We start from the raw sequence: 10,970 nt of genomic DNA on the forward strand, positions 1-10,970 counted from the left end.
CCACTGCATCGATTTGAAATCGAATCACAGCGACGGTATCGTAAGACAATCGATCACGAAGAACTACGATCTTTCAAGGGTTGTAATAAATATCTATCTTATATACAAATGGCTGATATTTACAAATGTACATTCGGCACGATAACTAACATTAACAAATACAGCAATGAGAAAATTAACAAGCACCAGAAAAAACAGACATGTTCAAGTCCATGTAACTCTTGATGAATATTTTCTTATAATTCATGTTGTTTACAGATGTGGAAATACGTCCCGCACGATCGCCTTCAGCAGGTAAGGAAAGGTCACGATGACCTTTTAGGGCAAATCACGTGCATGCATTTGTCTCCCAAATATCCATATTTCAACTTCAGTTGATCCAAGGTTCATTCTCTCAATGATCACAGAGCACTTTAAATATTACGATCACCACGTCACTTCGGTTGTCATGGCAGCACTTTGTGTTGGTAGCTCTAGATATTGCATGTATGCCCACAAGTCAATGTCAAGGTCACGTTGACGTCACTCCATGAAGGAAAGGCCGCTGCTTGAGCCACACTCTTCACCGCTGGACCACTGTGGACCTGGAAGTGGATAAGAAAAAAACGTAAGTGGATGCATGTGGACAGTTTGAAGAAAGGTATATGGACGCCAACGAGGGGACGTTAGAATTGCACGCCAATAGTAGAAATGACGTAAATACAAATTTGACGCCATTGTTAGAAATAGAGAAATATTATGAAAACAAAAATCGATGCCTGTCGGAGAATGAGACAAGGGAAACAATAAGTTGACGCCAAGAGTAGCAAGAATAAAATAAACAGTGGACGCAACGATCTCCTTTTATCAATACCATACCATACCATACCATACCATACCATACCGCATTTATGAAGAATAGTATGGTTTATGGTTGAGGGAAGTTTGTTCGAGTAAGGATATTTTTCGGTCAAGATTTCAAAGCATAATGGTTTTATATGAAAGGAGGCGTCACATTTTTTTTTATCAAGGATGTCTGGTGACCCGGAATATCAAATGTCTGTCCCAAGTGCAGTGTCAGATTTTCAACACATTCACAGGTTGACATGACGTTTGAGTAGTGAAACAAGTAGGTAGATTTTGTCTTATCAATCATTATTCAAACGAATAAAAAAAACAACCGGGCAAAATAAAATATACATTTGAAAACTGGTTTTGACAAAAAAAATGCAAACGTTCTAAAAACATTACAAGGTTGAAAACAGTCACCTCAACATTACAAAATTAAAGTGAGGTGAGGTGAATTGGGGTTATTGTACTTACATAGCGACGTGCATGCACCTATGTGTGGGTGTTTCTATGTGTGTGTGGCTGTTTGTACTAGTCCGGACTATTGCCGATTTATAGTGCTAGCCCAGTGAGATACCATGCCGCAGTGTAACATGAATACCCCACTCAGACACAGTATACTGACTCCAAGTCGACCAGTCCTTGTTTTAGCCCCTTAATGCCGAGCGCCAGACAGGGTAAAAACAAGTACCATCTTTTAACGTCTTTTGATATGACGCGGGCGGGAATCGAACCCCTGACCTGTCCCTTCCACCATGAAATACGGGGGCATACTTTCTTTTACCCGACATTTTAGTTAATGGCTAGAATATTAGTGATCACGGGGTGCGAATGTCAATAAACACTTACTATGCTGACTCGTTATTATGGTGAGTGTGTCACGTGGGCTGATACTTCCGGTAGAGTTGTCTCCCTTCTGTTGTTGCTGTTGATACTTCTTCTGCCTCGCTCTGGAATTCTGAAACCACACTTGCGTCACGCGCTTACTAAGTCCTGTGATTTGCGCGATTCTCTCGAGATCTTGACCATCTGGGTTGCTGTCCAGTTGAAAGTTAGCCTGAAGAACTTGGACCTGTTCCTCAGTAAATGTGGTCCGCACCCGCTTCGTCTTTGTCTTCTGACTGCTGTCCGAATCTGTGAAAATGTGCCAAGTCTGAAAATGTACATTGCGTCCAGCTAGAACGGGCTTTGAACGCCTTGCACATTAATGCGTTTCCTATCAAGTTATAAGTTAATACATTTTCCTTTTCTACCAACTGAAATCGTCTGTTTGCATATAAACACTTAATAACGAGTGAGTGTGTGTGTTGCGCTTAACACTGCTTCAAACAGCAGACTTGTGAAGATCCGGGGTGGAATAGGACTTCAGCAACCCATGCTTTCCGTTAAATGCGACTAACGGGATCGGATGGTCAGGTCGCTGACTTGGTTGATGCATGTCATCGTATCCCAATTGCGTGGATCGATGTTCATGATGTCAATCACTGGATTATGTGGTCCAGACTCGATTATTTACAGACCGCCGTCGTATAGCTGGAATATTGCTTAGTGCGGCGTTTAAAAAACAAACAAACAGTATATATGTTATTTTACGGCGTCTCCGCAAATACATATTGAGTTGGAACATAGGCCTTTGCTAAACCTTTTTTGTCACTTTGTTGGTAAACAAAGAATAATGTTCAGGGCTAATCTGGGATTCGAACCCACGACACAGGCCTTAAACTACTGACCCACCGGCCCCCGAGCGTAGTGTTTAAATAGTCAAGATCGACATCATTCTCTTAGTCAAAGGCCATTGTGATTATTTTCCTCACCTTTAGCAGGACCTCCTTCCAGCATCTCAACGTAATGAGTTTTACAGAGGACTCGGCTGTCCTGGAGAGCGAATTCTTCTCCCGTGGACAGTTGACGTTTACAGCTGTCGCACGCAAAGCACGCCAGATGATAGACATGAGAGCGTGCTCTTCGCACCCAATCGTTTGGTTGAATATGACGCAGGCATTTTGCACACTTAGCGCCAAACTCTCTGAAAACAAAAACAGTTTTGCAATGTTTTGTAAGCCAATTTTACCTAAATAGATATTTTCTAAAACAATCACTAAAATAATCAAATATCGTAATATCTAACTTCTAATATCTAATAACCTGTCTACCTGACTGGATGAATATTTCATTTTTTAGAAAAGATCTACGTATAAAATATACACGATGGAATCATTTTTTTAATCGACTTTTTTTTATAAATCCGGGTAATTATACGTTTTTATGCTTCACGTTCTCATATGCCGTGAATGCAGTATGGTATTTTATGACAATTTGCTATTGCAAATTTACAATGACTTTACACGGAAAACTGATGGGAGAAGTCAATAAATCGTCACCCGCGACATTAACCATTAACATTTGCAGGCACCGTGGACGCTTGTTATTCATGTGGAATTACGGCCAAATTAGTGTCCCCCAGTGCTAGAATAACACCGCACTGTGTTCCTTATTGAATCTTGGTCTTTGTAACGCGCCTACATAACAATTTAGTCAAGACTTGACCTCTCTGTCAGAGTTTCTGAAGAAACGCCACTCTAAATTCCACCGAGACTCCTCGTTCGGATCTCGCTAACCCATTTATTTATAGTCTATTAGTAACGACTGAAAGAAAATGACAATTTGACAACACCTTTGACCGATAAATTTGTAACATTACCCGAAAGCCCTCAAAACTCCAGGCGAATTAATGCAAAAATGCAACAATAGCGGAACAAGCCGTTGAGGGCTTTGGTCTCAGTGAGGAGTTCTTTTGAGGGTTCGCTCACACCCTTGTTCACCTTTTGAGGGGCAATAAAAGAGCGTAATCTTATTCCTATCACGTGATGCGATATTTGAACTCCTAATTGAAAAGGACGAAGAAATATCAAAGAACGTTCCTCCAATTTTCTTCAAGATCTTCCCCGATCAAAAACGTCGGCTGTAACCTTGCTAATTTTCCCGCGCAATTAGTTGTCGATCGAATGCTGGGTTTCGGTATTCACAGAACCCGCTTTGGGCGATCGACATGCTCTCAAAGTCAATTGCACCTAATTCGAGGAAGAAATGAAATTCATAACTAAAATCTGTGCTGACTACACGATTTTCTGTACGATTAGATAATGCTTGACCTGCCACTAGGGGTCGCTTCTCATAAGCGCGTGCATTTCAGGATAGTCGTAAGCCTTTCGTGAGCCCATATCACTTTCGACTGATGTTCGTGTCTATTAAAAAAACAGTTTATCTACAAAACACTTCCTCGTCGAAAGAAAAATTAAATTTGAATCATCCCCCATATAATAAAATATGCGTGTTCTTTTGTTATTACGCGTCAATATTGTTTTAAGTCAGTATGATCATATCTGAGAGAACGGTTTCAAAAATAATGACCATCTTCACATTTCACATGAATTTTGATTTATTGTGGAAATAAAATGAAATAAAACGTGTTTATAAATGCTAAAGTTAAAGTTTTCCTAAGATAGGTTGCACAAAAAAGGAGCGAATTACCCAGGTTTTCATTCATGGTATGTTCAAATATATATTAATATTCTGTAAAAAAAAAGAAGAAATTAATATAAAATACCGTTTCGCAAAGCGCAAAACACATCAAGGTACCTGTCTGTTTCAACATTGTTTGCTAGACGTCAAAAGAAATTTAACATAACTGAAGTCTACTGCAAGATAAGATGGTATTTACCTTGTGTAATCTACTCGGCAATAGATGTTATCCTCTTTGATAAAACATGTCGATTGTCTTTCCAGCTGGGTTTGACACACGCAACATCTGAGGCATTGCACGTGCCACGAGCGCCCGCTCACCCGCAACAGATAACGATCCGCTATGACGTCACCACAGCCAAAACAGATATCCCCTTCTGTCTGCAAGCAACAGAAATAGAAATAAATGAAGAAGTCCAACGTGCACATTTTGTCAATTAATAAAACATAATTCTTTTTAGCTTAACATCAGTGTAAGTATACGAATTTCCTTCACTATTTGCTAATACTCATGTAAGGATGATAAATCATTTATTTAACTGAAGCGACTAGCTGAAAATGAAATTATAATGATTATGAAATATGGCTTACAAATCCGAAATGGATATGTGTACAATTCTAGATTTGAAAGCATATTAAAATTAAAATTAAAAAAAAAAATACTCGTTGCAATTACACCATTCGCTTATAATATTTACGATTAAAAATGCCCCGAAGGACAATGTTAACATGTTTTCAATAGTTACGATTTTCAAAAAATATAGATAAAAGCACTGGAAATGAAAAACAAACAGTAACATTGCATGTAATAAAAAAGTGTGAAACGCGAACATGTATATTTTTTTCAATTGAAACATCAATTAAGTTAAAGCACAATCAGTTGTCTAAAACAATATGAAAATAAAGTCGTTTTACAAATTGTTTAACCCTTCTGAAACATGATGATAAAAATTATCTAAAACAATCGTGCGCTTCAAGCCAGCAGAATACCTCTCTCGTTGTCTCAAGAAATCTGTCATGATAACAAATGTTATGACATCCCCACTGGGTGAAGTAGGGGGGTGTAGGATTCCTACACTGTCCCCCAAACCTGTGAGTGCCGCACCCCGCTGGGACAGCAAACGCCCCGTGGTTGTAGTTGGTCATCATGGACATAGCTTGGAAACGTTGAGTGTTTTTCCCCGTCTGTTTCGCTTTGCAGGCCGTTATTTATGAGCGCCAGAGATAATATAATGCTCTTATTTATATGATTCAGTGTTGTGTTTTGCAAGTCTCTATGACGTAGTCGGCGCTGGAAACGCCTTTCAGTACGCACCTGTAAGTCCACACCTGTAAATGTGTGATACCACACACGTGAGTAAATAACAGCTCTGAGGTTACTACACCATACGGGAATGACGGGATTGACTTGACGGGATTGTTGACACTTTTAAAACTTGACTGAATTTTATTTACATATAATAATAAAATAAATCGAATATAAAACCGAAATTAAACAAAACGAAATCGAAGACGTCCGTCGGAACACAGCGGCTTATGTCTGGGGGTTATCAAACGAAATAGACATGGTATCTAGAAAAATGGATGCCACCATATGTGAAATGGACATGAAAGTTACATCATGGGTGATTGACATGTGGAAAGTCATATTACAGAAACTCGCCGACTACGCCATGTCACATGCTCTTACGACTCAAGGGTCGGCTTCCTTTTATCCTGAAATCAATTAACACTCGTCGTGTGTTTTGTCAGATTAGAAGAAAAGAATCATTCGATTTGCGCAAGGGTGGGCTTTCAGTGTCGCGCAAGTCTAAAAGAAAATCCTTTACTCTTTTCCCCTCAATGGGTCGTACCTTTCTCAAGCCGTAAATGTACGAACTAAGTCCAATGAATAGATTGACAGTAATGTGTTTCCGGGCTAGGCCGTTTTCTTCTCATGGCATATTGTCGTCTTTAATGGAAGCAGAGAGGGCTTGGACTCTGCGAATAGCAAAACGACAGGGGTTATGTGCATTTCATTTAAGAAGGAAATAACCTAAGTGAAAACGAAATGCACCCAGTAAGGTTACACGCGCGCTCAGAAGTCGCGCTGTATACCCTGCTTCCGGTGAGTCGGGCCAAGAAAGAGGACTTCCGTATTGCTTGAAATTACTTCCTCGTCTTAGAAGACGAGTAAGAAAATCACGTTAAGACTGTCTTTGAGAGTCGAGCATGCGCTGAATGCTTAGAAAGCTGAGCTACGTAAAATTGTGAAAATTCGTTTTCCCAAGACAAGTTCGACACGAAAATTCCGCGCTGTTGGGCGTGAAAGTTCTCTATAGCGAACATCGCAGCCCTTTTATTAGATTTTCGCTGCGTCGTTCTAACGGAAGTCTTGTAAAACTAGGAAATGGGGTCCACTCGAACATCGTGATCTTTATTTCTATGATTCTGGAAAAAGAAGCTAGGTTTGTATTGAAGGTTTGAGATATCACTTAACCACAGGATAGAAGGGGCATAAAAACTCCACCTCGAGCCTCCACAGCCGTGAAGTACACTTCAACTATACATGGCTAGAATTTAGTTTTCGTTACGCTATCAGTTGAACTAAAAATAACAAAGCCGGAAAATGGTAGAAAACCTGCGTGGATATATATTAACGGGTGATTTTGTACACTTAAGATATTTTCTATCCACGTTATCATCATGATATTTCATATTTACTATATACAATTTTGTCATAAAAGGGATATCAATTTTAAATGAATTCTAAAATTGTAGATGAATTTCCCATCAATTTCGCGTGCGTGTAACAGACTGTACAACTATCTAGTTTTTAAAACAGTGTTGTATATGATCGCCAAATGTGTTTCATTGCTAGAAATATTTAATTCATTTCATGTCTCATTCAAATTTGCCTAAACATGTATTTCACGGTATATTTCTTAAATTGAGGCACAGGCGGAAAAGTTTAGATGAAAGGTTTAATTCTCGTCACGGGTGACATCCTGCCATCGACAGCGAATGTCATCAAGATTCACCGAAGCGTGTTTAATGGACACTTCACATGCTCGCGACAGAGCGACTTAATTCAATCAGTTCAATCTAGTTAACTGTAAAAACATTTCACAACGACAGAGAATAAAACCAATTGCGCGTTCTTTAAACCTCGTTGACAAATTTTCATTAATGTGCAATGGGCCTTGAAACTTGACACGTGTTTGTTAAAAATCAACACTCGTCACAAGTGATTTCTTTCATGTACATTTCAGAATTGTTGTCTTTGACGGTGAAATATACCGATGTTCATTTCAAAGGACGAAAATTAGGCGTTGTGTCGGGTATACCGCGTTCCACAGAATTCTTTATTTTTGAAGGACCTTAAACGGAGGAAAACACCACGAACTTCACATTGTCATATACAAATGTTTTATCTCTCACAGTCTACTTGATAGTGGAACGCTTATAATTATTTTAATTGGCAGTTTGAAGTACTTTTTGACAGTGTCAACTAGAATAAAACCTATTAAATAAAAACACCTGGTCATACCTGCATGTTGTCATTTGAATACAAGCTAAAAATATGGGTGAAAATTATTTTTATTTAATTCTAATTTTATGATTAATACTGTAAAATCCGACAACGTATACATTTATCGGATACTTATATCAATGTGAAGTTTTAGTAAACAATTATTCGAATTACATTTTTTATATAGATATTTTATATAGTTTACAATCGATGGGGCTCATCTTCTTTATCGAAACAGAATGATGAATTTGAAGTAACATATTGGAAATATACATCCATCGATAGGATATCTTAGATAGTATGTTCGAATTATAACAACAGTCCCAACGAAACACGGTCACCTGAAAGAAATATGAAAACCTGAAAACGAAATATGAAAACGTACCTTCATCAGTTTTACTTGTAAGTGTTTTTCATGCGAACTTGACGAAAACGAATCGTCTTCATAATCAGATGACATCATATCCACCGACATGTCCGACATTGTCACGTCTTGATATCCACAAATATTATTTCTGATGACACAATTGTCCAACGGTCCGTTTAGTTGTATATATCAGTACAGCTCCAAGTGGAGATGTCTATTTCAGACTCATCACTTTTGATGGGCGAACCTCACGTGCAACGCTTTATACACCCGAAGTGACATGTGTTCACTCAGTTACCAAAACATCGCTACATTCTTTGACAGATGGTCCCAGCCAATGAGATTGTGCAAGTACGAAGAGCACCCCGCTGATTCGTCGCCGGCTGACCAAGTTGACCAATGAGAACGCCCGCTGTGAATTACGTCATCCAACCGTCCCGTATCGATTAATTAAGCTCGTGCCGTAGCGGTCCGTTAACGCATCTCAGAGAATTGTGTTTTCACAACAAATTATATGTATTTTTTAGGATGTTTTATTCATTGTTTCATCTTGATAGGGATTAGTGCTAATTTCGCCGTTGAAACTAATTAGTGACGTGTATTTATTTAGTGATGACAGCATGTTTATTTAGATGTCCTAATTGTGTTTGTTTAATATTATACTTGTTGAATCTTCTATCTTATATGCAGATGGAATTATTCAGTACTTTTGGAGAGCACTGAAAACAGAAAACTAAATATTTTTATCTTCCCAGTTCTTGATTAGTCGTAAGACATTTTTTTGTCTTCAGGTTAATTCTGCATGTTATAAATTGGTAGTGAGCAATACAACTATAAATACTATAAATTTAGAATTGTATTGATTATTGTGGATATATTTTCCGTAAATGTTTAATGTATTGTTATTCCGCCCTGTCTAGACGTTAAAAAACTTCTCTTTTAGACTTTTAACAACGGATGCAGAATATGATATGCGCATACTTTAAAAAACGAAAGTTGGCATAAACCTAACTCTGTTTCGAAACCCTGTTCTTAAACACAGACACATATAATCTGTTTCTTTCAGACCTGTAACAAGTCACAACGAGTCCCTAATACCATGCCGAGTTAATTTCATAGTCAATATCAAAGCCGTTGAAATTGATCACATGCTCTAAAACAATCTCAATGCTATAAACCTGCTATGAGTGCCTGTAAACCCGTGTCTATTTCCCGCAGAGCAAGGCGAAAAGTCATTGTCTTTATTCCCTAACCTGGTTTCTTACATAACCCACAACAAAAGAAAATGGTAGCGGGAGCAAGTTTGTCGACTGGTAATAGTTTTAAGACTTGCCGTTAATCGTATTTCCGTACTTAGGACTTGCAGAGCCTGACTGAAAGCTTTTGTTGAGGGTGGCGATTAAAGATTTCGAAGATAATGTTTGCTTTACCCAAGATCCGTACATGTTGGAACATATTGTGTAAGTTTACCTGGATCACGTGGACGTGATGCATGCTTTTCATGCTGAGGACAAGTATTGTACATTTCAGGAGAATGAGAAATAAGTCACAAACTTGCACGGACAATTCGTGTACATGTCATTTCACCTTATCTCAACGAAACAAATAAATTTTTATTTTGCTCAATTTATTATGAACTTTCTTCAGTCTTTCCATCTTCAGAATGTTAAATGCATATTAATGTGTCTAGGCTTTTATCATTGTTATGTCAAAACATCATATTAATATATTTTCTCACTCCCATCATTCTCGGAAATCTGCATTATGACATAGGGGGTTCAGTAGCATTTTTTACAGATCCAAGAATAATATTTAAAAATTATTATTGATAATAAAACCATCATTCCCATTTCAGTCCATCTCTTATTCAGACCCGTGAAGATCCGGGGTAGAATAGGTCTTCAGCAACCCATGCTTGTCCCCCGTGAAGATCCGGATAGGAATAGGTCTTCAGCAACCCATGCTTGCCTTAATAGGTGACTATGCTTGTCGTAAAAGGCGACTAACGGGATCGGGTGGGCAGGCTCGCTGACTTGGTTGATGCATGTCATTGGTCCCAATTGCGTGGATCGATGCTCATGATGTCAATCATTGGATTGTCTGGTCCAGACTCGATTATTCACAGACCGCCGTCATATAGCTGGAATATTGCTGAGTGCGGCGTTAAACAACAAACCAACCAAAACCATCCCTAATTCCTTTCTCGGATTTATTACTTCGGACTTTCCTCCAACATTAAGCTGACACGCCGTGATATAACTGCATTAAATACTGTTCAAAGCGGCGTTAAACACATATCACTCACAGTTCTTCTAGCCAGTGAAGACGTGAAGGTTCCTTAGAATTGAGGGTTTCCTCATTAAACTATATTTATCTAACTCTTTGCGTAACTGTGTTTTAGTGAATATGCGTTAGTCTAGGAGATACCGGATCAAAATGTGTCTCAGTATTCTATGTACGATTAAGAACTAACTATAAAGAGGATGGGGACCGAATATTGCTGTCATCACGCCGATGATGTAGAGTGTTGTTCATGATTTCAATCAACGGTTTGCATGACCCAGACACTCACTCGTAAAAAGACGTAAAAGGAAAAATAGCGGTGGAAATTATATGAATTGATCAGTGATGACACCAGGTGTTCGCTAAAGGGGGGAGCATGTCGTTCTCTACCGGTAATACCACCATTCACTCACTCACTCACATAATTTATACAACTACAAGTTCAAACATCATATCTTT

General features: G+C 38.6%; 1 protein-coding gene across 1 annotated transcript; it reads right to left on the minus strand.

Annotated features, from left to right (window-relative positions):
- Window positions 1-478: 478 nt before the first annotated feature.
- Window positions 479-8,353, minus strand: LOC139473080 (LIM/homeobox protein Awh-like). The gene is made up of 5 exons (XM_071255593.1): window positions 8,247-8,353; window positions 4,550-4,731; window positions 2,643-2,854; window positions 1,678-1,962; window positions 479-584 (listed from the first exon to the last, which is right to left on the minus strand). Exons 1-5 carry the CDS (start codon window positions 8,343-8,345, stop codon window positions 523-525), a joined length of 840 nt encoding a protein of 279 aa, XP_071111694.1. The 5' UTR covers window positions 8,346-8,353; the 3' UTR covers window positions 479-522.
- Between the last annotated feature and the right edge of the window lie 2,617 nt (window positions 8,354-10,970).

The sequence above is a fragment of the Haliotis cracherodii genome, unplaced genomic scaffold (assembly GCF_022045235.1).
Source record: "Haliotis cracherodii isolate W230 unplaced genomic scaffold, xgHalCrac1.p SCAF_26, whole genome shotgun sequence".
NCBI lineage: Eukaryota > Metazoa > Mollusca > Gastropoda > Lepetellida > Haliotidae > Haliotis > Haliotis cracherodii.